The sequence below is a fragment of the Pterocles gutturalis genome, unplaced genomic scaffold (assembly GCF_000699245.1).
Source record: "Pterocles gutturalis isolate BGI_N339 unplaced genomic scaffold, ASM69924v1 scaffold32403, whole genome shotgun sequence".
NCBI classification, from domain to species: domain Eukaryota; kingdom Metazoa; phylum Chordata; class Aves; order Pterocliformes; family Pteroclidae; genus Pterocles; species Pterocles gutturalis.
The window spans coordinates 3,769-21,595 of NW_010119136.1; the positions used below are offsets into that span (position 1 = coordinate 3,769).

Here is a 17,827-nt window from a genome sequence, read left to right on the forward strand (position 1 = left end):
CAAATACCGAAACGAGGCAATCATTCCACCGTGAAGTAGAAAGTCTGACCAGATAAGTTAGAAATGCAAGCAAAAGGCAGTTGGAGAAGTGCTTCATGTGTATTAAATGAGTTTTAGAAGAGAAAAGGCAGTCTGAAAACCATGCCTACTTGGTTCTGTATTGTCATTTTCTGGTGGGACGCTTTGTAGAAACTAGTTGACACATTGACAAGTTTCCTTACTGGCATCATCTTATTACCTAACATATATTACAACTTGTCATGCTTGTTCTTTCTTCTCCCTGAGAGTAACATGGTGCTTATCAACTAAAAGGAAGTGGGTGGAGTTAGGGTGGGACACGGGCTAAGAATTTACGTTATCATTGAGAGCATCTGTGGTGGCAGGCTTCTGAGGGCAACAGCCTTCTCCTGGAGATGGCTTTGGCTCTTAGAATGTGTAATTTTTATTTGCTTCCATCTTTTTAAGCTTGCCGGATTCTCCACTGCTGATAATTAAATATTCTCAGAAAGGCAGTGGGTTGGCATTTTGAAGGAGCAAGCATGGAAGAAAATAGAGAGGGCTGTGGCCTCGTGGAGGGCAAGATTTTCTTTGTCTGGATGATTTGGTTTGTGGTGCTGGTTTTGTTGCCTTCGATATTTAGAGTGTCATTGGGGATTTCTCATTTCTATGTGAAAATTCTAATAAAAATATTAGAGGTAAGTTGAGAGTGACGTTATAAAGGTCTGTTTTTACTACACGGCATATTTAATTAAAAAAAAAAAAAAAGAAAATTTGTATATTTTATAGAGATGCCATAAAAGTCAGCAGAAAGAATTCCATTAACTTTGAGAGTCTGGGGTGTGTTGTTTGCAGCTTTAATTTACGTGATATTTCTTTTGAATGGTGTCTTTAATGATACTGAGTTATGCGCTGGGTTATAATCTGGTACCAGTCTGAGGTTTTCTTGGGTTAAAGTAGAGATTCCACGATAGATTGCTTCTAGTTCAAGCTGGTTTGAGTACTTCATGCTATACTTAGGAAAAGTCAAACATAAATAAAAAGATGTATTAGCTTGTGGGAGTTGGTCGGGAACAAGAATGTGTACTTTAGATGTACCCAAGTTTCAGTGGTTTAATTTGGATTGTTTTAATAACATGGTGTTAATGAGTACTGTTCTAGGTAAGAATATTGACTCTGTGTGCTCGTGCAGTTATAATCTGGGGGATCCAGCAGTCAGAAGTTCTGCTGCACGAGACTTGAGGAATCCATGGCACATTTCAAAAGCGTAATTTTTCTAGAGATGAACAGGTCACAGCTAAGATACTCATTCTGCTGATATCAGTAAAAATTTTCTGGAGCTTTTAAGAAGCGAGAATTGCATTTAATTTTTCAAGTCCTACTTTTCATATCTGTCAGTGGCTCAAAGTAGGTGCTGTAAATTCATCATATTGAACAGTGAAGCATTTCAGTTTTCCAGTAGATTAACTTTGTCTTTCTGGCAGAAACCTGCATTTCATAAATATACTTTTCTACTTGTGGTAGAAAAAATATTAATAGTATTGTTACTATTACCATTATTAAGCTGTTAGAGCCATCTATTTGTGCAGTAGAGTCTGTAACAATGTGATATAGTTAATGTCATATCTGTCTTATCTTGCCAATTCTGTCTGATAAATCTTCTGTTGCTTTCTCTTTCTTTCTTTTTTTTTTTTTTAATACTGATTGAGAGCTATTTCCAGCTGTACAGATGTCATTGAGCATAGCGGACGTGACTGCAAAAATTTAGGGGTGATGTGTTTTTGCAGATACTGATGTCAGTGGGAAATGACAGCTTGTGGTGGCTATATGTAATATTGGGTTTTTTATGTGATACTTCTAAAATTTAAGTTAATACTAATTAAATTCTTATTGGTACCCTGAGTAAGAGGATCATGGCACTTGTATGTGGAAGCAATTTAATCAGGCTTTCCCATATGAAATGCAAACCTGAGGAGGTCTTTGGACAGCTTTGCTGCCGCAGTTGGCAGACATTAAAATAACTTCTGTGGTTTGTTTTTTTTTTTTTTTTTTTTTCTCCTGTGCCTTTACCAACTTGAAAGGATATTTGGCCCATCCAGTGGGTGCTTAGTATAGGAAGGCACTTCTTTTTGGAAAAGCATGTTGTTTTTTTTTTTTTTCCTACAGTTTTTGTAACAGGCTATGAACATGATAATTTTGTGTTCACAATGTGGAGGATTAATTTATCATAAAATAAGTAATGAAATTAATTGTTATGCGATCAGATACAGCCTTTTGTGTCTACTTCTCCACTGTTGCAACAGCTAGTAAAAGGAAGAGCACAGCTCCATTTCAGGCTGGCTCTGTGGAGCTATTTTTGAGTTTTGTTCTTCAGTTGGAAGTTGTTCCCTAACTGTCCTGTGGGTAAAAAGTGAGTTGCCTCTGTTTTCATCTTACAATTCATTTCGGCTGTTTGCTTTGAAGTATTGTTCAAATTATTATCATTGGGCCAAAAGAGTAGCTAAGACATATCTTGGTGAGAAATAGGAGGAAAAGAGGACGGAGGGAATGTTAGGTTCCTTTTGCTTGTGCTGTGGCCCACTTGGCCCTTCAAAAGTAAGGGTAGGACTGGGAAATGCTGAGCTAAAGCTTGTACATGGGCCTCTTGTGGGGGCTTATTCACCAGGATGCTGCTGAAACTGCTGCTTGGGGTACACAGTTAGCTTTAAAGCAGGCTTGCTTTCTTGTGGCCCCTCACCACAAGAAGGACATGGAGGTGCTGGAGCAGGTCCAGAGAAGGGCAACGGAGCTGGGGAAGGGTCTGGAGCACAGGGCTGACGAGGAGCGGCTGAGGGAGCTGGGGGGGTTTAGTCTGGAGGAGAGGAGGCTGAGAGGAGACCTCATCACTCTCTACAGCTGCCTGAAAGGAGGGTGCAGTGAGGGGGGTGCTGGGCTCTGCTCTAAAGGAACAAGTGATGGGACAAGAGGAAACAGCCTCAAGTTGCACCAGGGGAGGTTTAGGCTGGATATTAGGAAAAATGTCTTCACTGCAAGAGTGATGAGGCATTGGAACAGGCTGCCCAGGGCAGTGGTGGAGTCACCATCCCTGGAGGGGGGTCAAGAAACGTGTCGATGTGGTGCTTCGGGACATGGGTTAGTGGGTTGGGTGGGGTTGGGTTGATGGTTGGACTTTATGATCCTTGAGGTCTTTTCCAACCTTAGTGATTCTAGGATTCTATATGTGCAAGAAATGAACAACTTGATGTTGATAGAGATGCGTTGCCTTGTTTCTATCTGTCGCATTGCCTGCCCAAGATCCTGCTAACAGGGTAACCTACAAAGATTTGGTTCCTGTTGGTAGTCTGAATGGTGAAATAATAGGATGCTGTACGCTGAAAATGCCAAGAGCAGATGCTTAGTTGTGTATTAGCACACTATTGACTGTATCACAGGAACATCGGTGTTTTAGGAAGTATCAAACCACTGATTGATGTTTCACCAAAAACCCAACCTTGGACGCTATGATTGGATTCTCCATTGTGTTGCATTTATTTAGGGTGTTACGTAGACCTGCAAAATTAACAGAAAGCTTCTCAGCTGAGAACACTTTTCATTTCCTCCTTACAGCTTTAAATGACTGTGCAAATTGGGAGGCAGAGGGAAAACTTGTTTTATTTGCCTCCTTGTTTTGTCAATTAGAGAAAAATAAGAGATTGAAATCAAGGACTTTAAGGTCAAAAGATTTTCTTTTTTTTTTTGAAGTTGTGTTATCTGTAGCCCTTGCTGGCTTTGTGGGGAGCTCGAGATGTTTGAGGATAAAGCCCAAGATTGCAGATCTATTACTAAGCAATGGGTAATGGTGGCAAATGATGAGATAGCATAATTCAGTGAAGTCAGGAAATCAAAATTACCTAGCAGTGTGAATGGTGACTGGAACAAATGGGCAAGATGTAATCTCGTCTGTATGTATGTATGGAAAGACTTGAATTTGTTCCCTTGTCTGCTTCTCCATTAAGGACTCGAGATGCTTGTTTTTTAGAAACAAAGCAAACCTTTTTACAAAAGGAAGATTCAAATTTTGAAAATTTGGGAGATGATTGGTTTTGTTTGGGGTTTTTTTTTTTTTTGGTTTTGTAGTTGTTGCGGGGTTTTGTTTTGGTTTTTGGTTTGTTTTTTTTTTTGAGGACGCATGGATAGTATAATAGTAAAAGATCCCCAAGACAGTAATTTCTCGATTGCATAATTGTTACCCCATAATTACTATTATTACCCTTCATTTATCCTTAATTTTTTTCTAGAAATGATAAAAATTATTTAAGTTTGGGTTCCGATAGGGTTATTATCTTTGTAATTACATCAGAAGACTTTACATTGAAAGAAATGTAATTGCCCCAAGGCCCTTGTCACACATAAGAAAAAAGCCAAGAGGAGGATTGAAAAAAAAAACAGTGTCATGAGTGATTAGAAAAAGCTTTTGTGAGAACATGGGAGAAGAGGTAGTAAAATGTGGGAACAGAAAGGAAGAGAGGCAAAAATGACTTATTACACAGCATGGAAAAATAGAGCACTGAACACCACACTGAGCTGCACTTAAAAGGAAAAAGGGAAGAAAAACCAGAGGTGAGATTTTTTTTTTTTAAAGTTAACATTCCATATTGTATAGCTTTTCATGTCATGTACTATGAACAGAGTAATTAATATAATGAAGTATTAGGCACCTTTATATTGTTCAGACTGTAATTATAGGAAGCCTCAAATGAAAGGGCTCTTGGAGTTAAGGTGTCAAGTCTCCAGTATCCAGCTGGGATCACCTGCCCTATGTTTGGGCTCCTTGTGTCTTCATCGCTTCAGAAGTGGGAGGGAGGAAAGCACAGCACCCAAGTTCTCATTCGTCAGCAAACTTAGGAATGAAGTTGCTCCATTTAACACTTAAATTCTGTGTGAGTTGCAACATCTCTGTTTGGTAAGGTATTGAAAACATCCCTTCATTACTGTTTAGCAACAAAGACCACTGTGACATCTCTGTCTCAGTCCTGTGCAAAGCAAGGGGATCACAAAGCCTTATTTCCTATTTAAAAAAAAAAAAAAAAAAAAAAACCAAAAAAACCAGAAACCACGGATGCCACCAAATGCAAAAGATCATAGAAACTACCCTGCTGGGTCAGTTTGGACTCTGGCCCAGAAGGATAGCCTGGCTCTGGCAGACATCAACCCAATTGCTTGATGAAAAGCCGATGAGCTGGCTGATTGTACAGCAATATTGCCAGGAATACGCTCCCAGCTGCTTGCTGCTTCAGCCTCCCATGCCGATTCATGAGTTAGGAGAGGTGATTTCTTGTTTTGTGTCCCATGATGTTTTTATCTACTGCTTCCATTTCGCTTGATCTCTGGCAATATGTCCTGGACAATAACTGGGTTTTGTGGAATATATGACGCTTTTCTTGCGCATACCCATAGCCCAACACTTTCACATGATGCTCCCCAGTTCCTGTATTAGAAGAGAAAATGGATAACTGTTCCCTGTGCAGCTGCTCTGTGCCAGTCCAGACTTTGCAGACCTCTGCCGTATGCCGTCTCAGCCAGCTCTTTTCTGAGCTAACAATCCTTGGGTAACTGTTCACCTACTGAAAGCTCTTTCCCATTGTCCTCTGCCCTCGTAGCCTTGGCTGACTAATTAATTACAGGCTGCTGCTTTTGTCCCACTTTTTCCTCTGTGCTATGAGGCACTAGATAATAGCCTGGCAGGACTTAGTAATTTATTAGTCAACTTTATACATTTTTGTTTGGTTTTTGACTCACCTTGCTCATTTGAATGACTTAACATATTTTTGTGAGTCTCCTTGGTCAGTGTTTATCACCCTTTTTCCAGCTGGGAATCAAAAGCCGGCCTCTTGGAGGTATTCTGAATTGCTCAAGACAGTAGAAGCAGGCTTATTTGCTTGATATCAAACTGAGTGGGTGTGTTGACCTCCTTGAGGGCAGGGAGGCTCTGCAGAGGGATCTGGACAGGCTGGACCGATGGGCTGAGGCCAGTTGTCTGAGGTTCAATAAAGCCAAGTGCCGGGTCCTGCACTTTGGTCACAACAACCCCCTGCAACGCTCCCGGCTCGGGGCAGAGTGGCTGGAAAGCTGCCCAGCAGAGAGGGACCTGTATATTTTTTAATATCTTGGTGTGTGGGCTGCTGTTTTCATGACATCCCCTGTTTTCCCACTTCTGAATGACTCTCCATGTATTGCAAAAGATTGAGACAGATGATCCACCACTTTACCTTTCCTAGGGAATATTTGGAAAGCATAGGCAAGGTGAAGGTCTGTATTTTTTTTTTCCCCTCATGGTTTTATAACAGATGATTTGCATGGTGTTTAAAATAGCACATCCCTACCCATTCTGCTCTCTCTCCTCTTTTCACTGGTAAAAAAGTCACATAAGGGTAGGTAAAAAAGTCAACTAAGGGTCACTAAAATATCCTAATTATGCTGTGATAAAGTGTCCCTTTTTTGTTATTAAATTTAATTTCAATAGCTGTAGAAGGAGGTGGTGAAGAGCAGGCAAAACTTAAGGATGGCAAAAAGTTGACATTGCTGGCACATGCAAAATAGCAGGTTTGTAACATGGTGAAGACTGGGATTGAGTTTCACGGTGGCTTAAATGGCTGTGTGTGTGTCAGAAAGACGGAAAGAAAATGTTTTAGCAGGAGTTTATCCTGAAGCAGAAGGATGGATCCTTATCGGTTGTAGGTGGGAAGGCTTAATAGGAGGTGAGGGCATATGTTGAGTGGGTCGTTAATTCCTTAATAATGAGCAGAGCTACATGTAAGCATCCTGTGTCCTTTGTTAGGGCAGATATGGCAACATAAGTACGGGAAGATCAAGTACTAATGAAAGCTACCATTTATATGTCTCTGTGTATGATGAAAACATTCAAAACAATGAAAACTGCAAAAACCAGGCATATTGGTATATTTTATTTTGCTAAGGGAGTTTTCTGCTGCTTTGCACAGGGAAAAGAAACTTGGTTTAGCTCAAAAAGGTAAAGACAGGGAAGGGTGAAAGCTCATTACCAGAACTACTACTTCAGAAATACTGTGGGGATGAAATGATCCCAGGCAGCTGGTTTTTTTCCTGGGGCTTTCTGTTTCATAAAAAAGAAGTTTGAGCCAAACAATTGTTCTTGACAATGGCAAAAGGTAACAAGTGAAACGGGAGAAGTGCTAGACAACCTTCAGGCTGAATTTGAAAAATGAAAATCTAAGACCTGACTTCAATAAAAGAGGCTCAGCCAATTTACCTGAAGTAATTACAAAATGTCTGGAAATGATGAAATGAAAACCACCACCATCTGCTTTTCTTCTTTTGGGAACAGTGGGCCACCCTGCAGATTGAGGAGGGAGTAAAAAAGCGGAAGGCGCTGTCACTTGAAAATTTAATCTCCACGGGTAAGATCTCTGAATGAAGGTGACGCAGCACTATTCATCTTGTAAAAAGGCAACTATTTTAATATCTTCTCTAGAAAAGAGTTAACAGAAACATAAATTGTATCTGCTGTGAGGTAAGAAAACCAGAATGGCCAAAATTAAGTTTGATGGGCAAATAACTTTGAAAAAGTTTCAAACCTGCAAAAAAACCCCAAAAAACCACCTTAAATTATGTTAACCTCAAGCAAGATAATCTGTGAGTGATTGAGTCTCCTGAATAAAAGGTGTTAGAGACTAGTGTGGGCAGGGAAAGCCATTGCTGAGAAGCATTTGGGAAGCTGTCCCCTTTTTCATGAGTGTTTAGTGCTTTCTAACCACATCAGTTCTCTCTCTTTACAATATTAGGAGAAATTAGTTTTTTTGCCCCTGACATTGCTCTGGATGGATTCTCTCTTGCTTTTTTTAGCTCCTAGCATGCAAAAAGACAGGATCCCTCAAGTAAAGGAGCTACCCCCTTTCCATGGATCACAGTTAAAATTTGCCTTCTTCTCTAGGCATAGGGATAAAATCTGAGAGTAATTTTTTATTTTTCTTCTTTACAACTATTTTTCCTTTTTTTTTTTTTTTTTTTTTTTTCTGAAAGGGACTGGCTTAAGTTCTCATAATAATCCTTTTACTTGTAGTGCCATTTTTAGTCATTAGTCACATAGATAGTCTGCTTGGTTTGCAGCTAAAGACTTTCTGGTCTGGTGAGTTGAAAGGTTGGCATGTTGAAGGTTTGACTGAAGTGGAGCTGGAGGAAAGTTTTGTGATTTTGATCAGGGGGTAGTATACTGACTAAGAAAAATTAAATGTATTTTGAATAATGTATATTTAATGTTGTCTGTCTCCCCCTTCAAAAAAAAAAAAAAGTGAGGTGTTAGCTGTTATGAATCAATATTTTAGTCACTACACCTGTTGACATTTCTAGGTGTGTGTAAATATGTTGTTTGGTAGATAACAATGAAGTGGGTGTTGCGCTCAAGGTTTTATTTGCAGCTTGCTCTGAATATTTTTCTCCTTTCTTCAACAATTTAGTGGTGTTGTATGGTATAGCATTAGAGAAGTAAGTTGTGGAATTAAATACCAGTATGTAAATGAGGCATAATAATGCAATTACGGTGCTTGGAGTAAGAGCAGAGCGGTGTATTTCACTGTTTTTGGAATCTATGTTGTCTGTTCCACTGTGCGGAAGGAAGACTTATTTCCTCATGCAGGGATCATCCAGAGAGAGGAAACCTCCATGGAAAAGGAGATTGCTGGCCAGAGCCGAGGATGCTTCAACCTTGCTGATGTGATGTACTTCTCCAAGAAGGGGTGTGAGGCAGTTGCAGAAGATGAAGTCACCCAACGGTTCTCTTCAGAGGAGCTGATGTCCTGGAATCTGCTCAGCAGAACCAATGCCAACCTGCACTGTGTCAGCTGGCAGCTGACCATTGTGTGGGTCGTTGGGATCCTCATTCGGTATTGTCTCCTGCTGCCATTTCGGTGAGCCAGTTGTGATTTGCTGGAATCAGTTTTTCATGTTACTTTGTACAAAAGATAGAATCATAGAATCATTCAGATTGGAAAAGACCTCAAGGATTGTCAAGTCCAACCGTCAACCCAGCCCCACCCAACCCACTAACCCATGTCCCGAAGCACCACATCTCCACGTTTCTTGAACCTCTCCAGGGATGGTGACTCCACCACTTCCCTGGGCAGCCTGTTCCAATGGTTGATGTGTAATAACATGCTATCAGCTAGTGCAGAAAGGAGAACCTGGCATGACTTTGTTTTCCAATATGTCATTGAAACTCAAATATCCCCAAAAGAAAAAAAGAGGTGCTGAAGGTGTACATTTCTCATGTTCCATATATTTTATTAGTATGCAATATCTTCATTTAATTTGTTTTTAAAATCCAGAAAATCTTTATAAAAATGATGTGGAGTTCTTCTTGTTATATAAAGTAACAGCTGTTTCAACTGAAAGGATCAGTCTTCCCCTGTCTGAATAAGAGAGCAGGACACTTGGGATCTGAAGCAAAAGCAATGTTGTGGGAGCACAGGGCTACATGGAAAAAAAGATATATCCACTTGTGATATTTTTGGTTTTCTGACTTTCTGAATATTCTTTTAAGCAAAACCAGCCTTTATCACATTGACCAAACAGTTACAAATATTGATGCCTGCTTGTCAAGAGCAGGAGTTTTAAAATCTTATTCCCTTAATGGGAGGGCAGTACATTCAGAAGAGCTGCAATGCGTAGAAGGATTTCATACCCGTCAAGGACGTAGCAGAGCACATATGCTTGTGCGTAAACTTAGATACATAGCTTAAGAAAACAACGTTTATGTAGAAATGGCTTCAATATTGGTTTTGCTCAGGCATTACTAACCAATGACATTTAATTTTCATGATTATATAGTAGCTTACTGCTTGGGGTAGAAATATGCACTGAAATCTCTGGGTAGGTTTTTAAAAATGAAATTACGGGACCATTTTGGTACTTAAACTCTCAACTGCGTTACAGAACATGAGCCACTACTTGCTGTCCTCTGAACACAAGTGTCTTCTTTACCACTTGATCACTTCAGAGCAGGGTGTGGTGCTTTTTTGGAAAGACTCTGGGCAGCACAAGGTTTTGTATTCAGTGAAATATTTATTGAGTGAAGATAAGTGCTTATATTTTCCTGTCGGCCTTGCCTAGTTTGTATTGCTAGTTAGGTGCTGTTAATGGTGGAGGGAAGCATCATGAAATGGATCAAAGGATTAAATAAAATATTCTCTTCCTTGCTCTTCTAGATTTTCTTCTTAGCATTTAATTAAGATTATTTTACTTTGTAGTGTCTGCCTGGCTGTTTTCAGCATCCTCTTGCTGGTCTTGGCCACTACAGTAGTAGGACAGTTTCCAAATGGCAGGTAGGTGTTCTCCGAGGACTCTTTCTGTTTCTTTTTCATTCCTTTAAGGATTTGAACTAGGGTGTTGCAATAGGTTGCCTGAGTCCTGGGGGTTCATGTGGGCTATGATGGGATGATTATTCTCTACTGTAAACTCATAGAGCACTATGAGAGAGAGAGTATGGCAATGGCATCTGAAAGTGGACATGCAACGTGAGCCTGATAGATACTTCTGGGAGCCTGTCGTACAGTGGAAAATAAAGAGGATGTTCTACTTGAGTCAGAATAGGGCAAGTAAATCATCTATCTATCATAAGCAATTCCATATTAATACTGTGAGATAGTTATGTCCTGTCAGTGAAAAAAAAAAAAAATCAAGTGTGATTTAGATGAGATATTAGGAAGAAATGTTTTCCTGTGTGGGTGGTGAGGCAGTGGCCCAGGTTGCCCAGAGAAGCTGTGGATGCCCCATCCCTGGAGGGGTTCAAGGCCAGGCTGGATGAGGCTTTGAGCAACCTGGGCTAGTGGGAGGTGTCCCTGCCCATGGCAGGGGGTGGAATTGGATGATCTCTAAGGTCCCTTCCAACCCAAACCACTCTGTGATTCACCAGATAGATATTTTTATATTTAATGAATATTAATGAATGAGTCAATAGCAGTTGCTTCCAGAGAAAATCTATAAAACAAAATCCTGACTATTATCTTCTCTGCTTTGAATCTGCTGGGTTTAGAATAGATTAGAGTCGAAGAATGGACCAAGAATATCTTTGATACCCTCCTGCATAGCATTGTTAGTGAAATCAACCTTCTTAATATGGTCTTTGTCATAACAGCTATTGGGATTAAGTTGTTTATATTGTTCTATGAGTGACTATACAGGACTGGAAATGTAAGTATGGCTCCATTTCTTTTAGGGTTAAATGCTGGCTGAGCAACCAGGTTCAGATGGTATGTGCTGCGTTAGGTGTCCGATGTCTGGGCGGTCTTGTTCATTTCCACAACAGGTGAGTGGTGGAACACAGTATAATCACGTGCAAGATCAGGGCCATAAAATATTCAGCTGTTCTATTAGCCAATTTCTTCGGTAACTAATTCTTCACGCTCTCTCCTAAAGTACGTTATGGATGGTATTTCAATAAATTCCTTTAATATCGTGCTTGCTTAGTGGTGGAGGCTTACATAATGAAGTCTTCTGAAATATGTTTTTGTTTGTGCTTTATAAAACAACCAAAATCATGCTCTAGTATCTTTGCTTTTAGCACATTAGTGTCTGGGTTGTCTTCAATATATGCCTTTATGGATGGTAATGTACGTAGCATGAAGTCACGTATTCTCAGCTAAAAGGGAACTGGCTTTGGTGAAATGCCAGAACTACTGAAATGTGAAGGGACTCCAAAAGATATGAGGAAAGACGACTTATCTGCTGTGATGTACAGCCAGAAGTTTTAATGTATCTCATAGTGATATTAATATTTTTAAAATGTTTTGCATTCTTCTTCTACCTGTGGATAAGCTGTGTGTCCGAAATGCTTTTGTCACCAGGAGTCTCAGTTGCGGATGTATGCTCAGTGGATCACCTGGTGGGGCTCGTAGTCTGGAGAATAAACATCAAGTAATTACTTCTATGGTTATCATTGCAGGGACAACAGACCTCAGGAAGGAGGCATCTGTGTCGCCAACCACACGTCTCCATTAGATGTTCTCATCCTGGCCAGTGACGGATGCTATTCCTTGGTACGAACAAGACAGTTGGTAAATATTGGTTGTGCTGAGATGCCTGTAGATGTAGTGTTGGATAAGAGGATAATCTGACTGATAGAGAGAACAAGATTTGATAGCATTCAAACTCACATTCGGGACTGCGAAACAGCAGACGCAGGCAGGTATGTGCACAGTTTTGGCCAAGAGGAATGGTATAATTCATGAACAAGCTTAGAAACTGATGCATCTGTATTCAGAATTTTATTATTAAGTGCGTGTTTGCATAGTAACGAGTGTATTTTGGGCTTGCAGGTTGGCCAGGTGCATGGAGGGCTCCTGGGACTTATTCTAAGATCTTGTATGCGAACCACTCAGCATGTTTTGTTTGAACGCTCCGAAATGAAAGACCGTCATCTGGTGAGGACAAAGTAAGGTAGTGAGGTGTTTGCTTCCTTGTCCCATCAGGTCGAGTAATTGCAAGGTCCAAGTGTGAACTGAGGCTGTTCTCACCCTGCGTCTCTTTTCAGTGGGCAGCTGTAGGTTGTCATCAGTGTCAAGTTTGGAACTGTTCCATCTGTGAAGGTCCAGGGTGTAGCAATCATCTCCTGAACTTTTAATCATTTGCCTTTATAACCTCTGGGAATTTCCACATTGACACAGGCAGGAGCCCGCTCATTCTTTTTTGGGGCTGATGAGTCAGGATGTCAGAGTTCTGTCAGCACATCTGCTTCCCAGGTCATGCCTTGCCCTGGTACATTTTTCATCGTCTCCGAGCATCAGGAGGCTGGCTATATCTCCTGTGAGTACAGGATAAAGGGAGGCTGATCGTAGCAAGTCTTAACCTTAGGCTTACATGTTTCCTTGTGTAGATGGACAGATTATTTGGGGGAGCCAGTCACAACTCGCTAGAAACATCCTCAACTGTCATCAGCCTTACACAAAAAAATTTAGAGAAGGAATTAAGCAAGTTCATGGAGGGGGAAATATGACCAAGGTACCACCTAGCTGCTAGAAGCTGGAAGAGCATCCTAGAGAAATGTCTTTGTTTCCTTAATGCCTAGCCTGCTCTCCAGGCCTGCAGTATTCCTGGCAGAGGCAGAATGTTGGACTTGAAGAACAGAATTGACTCGGTGTGGCGGTTCTTATGTTCTGAGGTGTTTGCACACACTGTTGTTAGTCACCCTAAATCTTCATGAAATATGGTGTGATGCAGCTAACGTTAAGCAAGTATCTAGGACAGTTTGTCCTTAGAAAAATGGAGAAGGTCCTCCTACACTGGATCATTCACTTCTTTCTTTTTTTTTTTTTATTGGTATCTGGTGTTTTGTTTTTGTTCTTTAATGCAGACGGGAGAGGAACTGTGTGCTCTTGAGTCATAGGAAAGATGGGTGTCTCAGAAAACAACAGATTTAGTGTGTCAGTAATCTGCCTAATGGTAATACATTTGTTTTGAAGGGATGCAGCAAATGTAGTAAAATATTGGCCCATCTCTTAACTAGATGTGGAGAATCACTGATAGATATAAAACTGATGTTATGAACCTGGAAGGCATAAAAACTTCAAATATGGCATGGACTTAATCCCAAAGAAAAAATCAAAAAATGTTCACAGCTGGAACCTCACAGATTTATACATGCCTCAAGTACCACAGTTCTCTGGCTTTGTGTTAATTGGGTTAAAAATATGAAATAAAACTGTACAGTTTTGTAGAAAACCTACTTTTCTGATGAGCAAGAGAGAACCTCCAAGATAAATGCCTGAAACTAGTACCTGTCCTGGCTCAGGCTACTGACTGGCAAAGGGCAGCAGGGCTTTTCTTGTCCTATGTAAGTGAGAATGGACGTTTAGATTCTTGGTCAAATACAAGATCTTCTTTGAAAATGAGGTATATACTGAAATTTTATTTTCTCTCCCCAGAATTAGAGAACACATTGCAGATAAGACCAAATTACCCCTTTTAATTTTCCCAGAAGGTAGGAAACAACTACACTGATTTTATTGCTCTGCTCACTTCTTGCCACTAAGTTCAGTTTATCATACCCAGTGTTTACAAATGATGTGTTTGTTTTCGGTCTGTAGAATTAATTAGCTCTTGTGGGATATTAAAAGTCAGATTATGATATTTTACAATAGTTTTATGACAGTCTGTTTGCTTTAGCATGTAGCATAATGGAAGAGAGAACAGGCTCTGGTGTTATGTTTCAGAGCTAAAGCTTACTTTCTCCTTCAGCAACTTAAGTCTCCTTAAGACTGTTTAAGATTCATTTGCTGATACTTTTCTTCGAGTGGATTAAATTCTTCGTCTGTTTTAATTCCGTCTAGGCACCTGCATAAACAACACATCAGTAATGATGTTCAAGAAGGGAAGCTTTGAGGTAGGAGGGACCATCTATCCGGTAGCCATCAAGGTAGTGTATCTGCAGCTTCCCAAACACGGAAGGATTATTTGCAGAAGCTTGTCAAGTCAGAGAACCTGTTCATGTGTAAACCTTAGAAAGGGGTTTGTTCTGTGTGAATAACATATTGAATAAGCCCTAAGGAAACAGAAGCTTTTCATGGTGCACAGTGTCCTGGGAAATGTTTCCCTGAGTGTCTTTACAAGGGTTTAGGAGCAACCTGAAAAGCCCAGTTGCAATTTGCTCTGTTGCGTGTTCAGTTCTGCCTGTGCTTTCTGCCCTAGTGCTCCTGGCTCCTGTGTGCTCTGGGGATAAAGGCACTTTTCTTGGCACTTCCAAGGCTTTCCAAGTAGCTTTAGCCAAGTCAGCCTAGCTCTAGATACACTTCCAGAAAAGTAACTGATGTAATGTTGCCTAATCTTATGGAAAAAGCTAAATGTGGTGTGAATGTTATTAAGGAAACACATTTTGAGTGGATCTACCTGGTTAGATGTGTTTCAATGGGTCTGTTGTAGTTTGGGCTCCTGCATTGCTTACAAAGGTTAACTGTTAAAAATTAGTCGTAAATGTTGAAATGTGGAGCTTTACCCTGAATTTACTGCTGCTTTTAGGGGAGGGGTGATTAGATTTGCCCCGATTTAACAAGTTGAGCCGTGACTTTGTGGCCAAAAAAAAACCAGAGCAGCTTATGTGATTTAAACTAAAGTAGCAGATCCTGCCCTTTTGCTTATTCTTCTTGTCTCCTAGTACGACCCCCGCTTTGGAGATGCGTTCTGGAACAGCACGAAGCATTCTATCGTGACCTATGCTTTTAATGTGATGACCAGCTGGGCTATTGTCTGCAATGTGTGGTACCTCCCACCAATGGTCAAAGAGGTACTTATGCTTTCGTATGTTTTGAAAATGCTCAGAAAATGTTGTCTGGGAGGAACTCTACATTACTGGGCACAGTATTTTGGCCTTACGTTTGCAAATCTTTATTGACAACTTAACAGACAAAGGTCAGAAAGCAACCCTGTAGTCTTCAAATTAGGCGAGCATGGATTTATGTGGGTTATCTTCAAGTAAAACCTACTTTTGCAGAGATTCAGACACTTCTGCACCATACTCCCTATTGCTCCCAAACAGCTTCTTTACTTGGGTGCAGCTGGCTTGCCTTCCTCTGTCCCCAGAGACTAAAAGAGATGTTCAAATGTGGTTTTATGCTGCAGGAGTCCTGCCCCTCAGCCTGGCACAGACATCCTTTTTCCCCTCCAGAAATAATATAAAGATTCAGGCCTTCTCTTCACTCCATACTGGGGTGCTTCTGCCTTACGTGTCCCCCCCTCTGTCTCCATCTGCACAGCTTCCTCTCGCATTTGCTTCTCAGAATATCTGGCTAATCCTTTGCCCAGTGGCTTCTCGCTGCCCCTGGATCCTGACCTGATGCTGACAAAGTGGCCGAGGCCTTCGCTCCAGCAATGCCCCAGCTTGGTGCCACGTAGCCCAATCTTTGCTCAGCCCTGGTCTTGGCAGGGAAGCTGCTGTCACGCGTGGATCTTCATCCCTCTGCAGTTTGGGCAAACAGACTCCTGTGGACCCGCAATAATTCACCGATCCTGAATGCACCACAGCCCAACCTTGCTCAAGGCACCCCATCTCTTCCAAGGTGATGCTGTCGGTGTGTTCCCAGCTTCAGACCAGTTAGTGAAGTACTGGGAGCTGTGCTCTGGCCAGACCTGTGCCCTCGCTCTAAGATGGCCCCAGAAACCACAGAGCCTCCCGCTTTTTGGCACTGAATGGTGGCAAACCAGGACCAGCAGGTCACATTTGTCTTGTGAGCCTGGCATAAACCCAAATGCCTGCTGTCTGACAAGGAGCATCTCTTAAAGCGAGACATGGAGAAAAATTTCAAGTTGCAAAGCAAATCTTTCATCTATTTTTCAGGAAGAAGAAGATGCTGTGCACTTTGCCGACAGAGTCAAGGCTGTTATTGCTGCTCAGGGAGGAATGTCTGTGCTTCCTTGGTAAGAAGCAGCGCCTCTGAGGTTGGGTTTAAAGCATATTTAAGTGTTCTGTATCCTGAAACATCCTGCAATCTTTTAAAACTTCTTCTAGATTTGCTTTGCTTGGGCTGTAGTCCATCACCCTTACTGACTCCGAGTCAGAAAATATGACTTTATTTGGAGAAACAGAGCTGGCAGGTGGATCTAGCCAGCAGGTAGAATTTGGTGAAAATAAATTATTTGCCTATTAAATGGTGGATTAAAGGAAAAGCGTTGTTTGTGTTGTGTGATAAGTCTTGGCAGTACAGATCATTCAGCATTGTCAAAAGCCAACGTTTCAGGTGAAAACGGCTTTGACTGCGCAGTCTAAATATTGTAACGTTATTCTGCCTTTACCCTGAAGTGAGCTCCAGGCTGTTTCTTTTCTGTATCTTTCAGGGATGGGGGACTGAAAAGGAAAAATGTCAAAGAGTCTTTCAAGGAAGAACAACAGAAAAAATATTGCCAGATCATAGTAGAAAATGGAGCTGTGGGCAACAGAAATGTTTGTTAAATGGTATTTATTTTAGCTTTCTTTTCCATGACTTCTCTCCAACAGAAAATGAGCTTTTTTTTTTTTTTTTTATATTAAAGCCAACATATCTTCCTGCTGTCCCTGTAAGATATTTTGCACATGACACAGCAGGGAAACCATAAAGAGATAGTATTTTGTTTTAAAAAAGGATGTTGTTTTATAAATAGGAAGAATTACAATATACTAACAAAATTCTCTCCAATGAATCTGCAATAAAATTACTTAGGTTCATTAAAACAATGTTTTAAAAATCTTTGCGTTACCCTGAAGACTTAAATGGTAGCTTCTTAAATCTTAATAAAACACCTCTGTATTCCTGGCCTCTGTCGATGACTTGGACGAGCAGTTTTCCTGTGAGCCACAGTCACTGTGTTGCTGTAGAGAGAGATCTCCTGATGTCAGAAGACATTGAGCAGTTCATCAAAAATATATTTTTGAATTGTAAGTTGGAGAGGACGTGTTGGATGTCAGAGGAAAAGGGGCAGTCGCTGACTTTCCCCTCCACGTCACAGGAGCAGGGATGGCAAAGCAGGAGGTTTTCCAGGGTCCCACTGACAAACAGCAGAACAGTGGCCAGGGCAGCATGTCCCTGATACCTGGTTGTGTGCTGCTGGGAGAAATTAGTCACAGCCAAGGACTTCTGATTTTGCTATATGACTTTCTGTGTCTGTTTGTATGCATACACAAATTAAACACAACCTGTCACAACCTCCATTATCCTCTGTTGTAATTATTTCTGGATAGCCTGCTTGTGTTACCGCTCGATGTGAAGGCTACTGATTTGCTCTCCGAGAAGCCCACCCTCCAGAAATAAACACAGTGAGTGCACGTAAGGAATCTGAGTTGGGAATATTCCTATCA

The 17,827-nt window shown here is 41.0% G+C and overlaps 1 protein-coding gene across 1 annotated transcript; it reads left to right on the forward strand.

Annotated features, from left to right (window-relative positions):
* The first annotated feature begins 539 nt into the window (after positions 1 to 539).
* On the forward strand, positions 540 to 16,945 carry LOC104460533 (glycerol-3-phosphate acyltransferase 3-like). The gene is made up of 12 exons (XM_010076479.1): positions 540 to 695; positions 7,340 to 7,412; positions 8,648 to 8,918; positions 10,257 to 10,331; positions 11,225 to 11,314; positions 11,951 to 12,044; positions 12,324 to 12,439; positions 13,929 to 13,984; positions 14,334 to 14,419; positions 15,155 to 15,283; positions 16,334 to 16,413; positions 16,831 to 16,945. Exons 1-12 carry the CDS (start codon positions 540 to 542, stop codon positions 16,943 to 16,945), a joined length of 1,341 nt encoding a protein of 446 aa, XP_010074781.1.
* Positions 16,946 to 17,827: the final 882 nt, after the last annotated feature.

What these genes read in the sequence shown, in the direction of transcription:
- LOC104460533 (XM_010076479.1), top strand. Translation starts at nt 540, where the DNA reads ATGGAAGAAAATAGAGAGGGCTGTGGCCTCGTGGAGGGCAAGATTTTC. An exon ending in TGAAAATTTAATCTCCACGG is followed by an intron (nt 7,413 to 8,647) that starts GTAAGATCTCTG and finishes TTCCTCATGCAG; the next exon opens with GGATCATCCAGAGAGAGGAA. An exon ending in TCCCACCAATGGTCAAAGAG is followed by an intron (nt 15,284 to 16,333) that starts GTACTTATGCTT and finishes TCTATTTTTCAG; the next exon opens with GAAGAAGAAGATGCTGTGCA.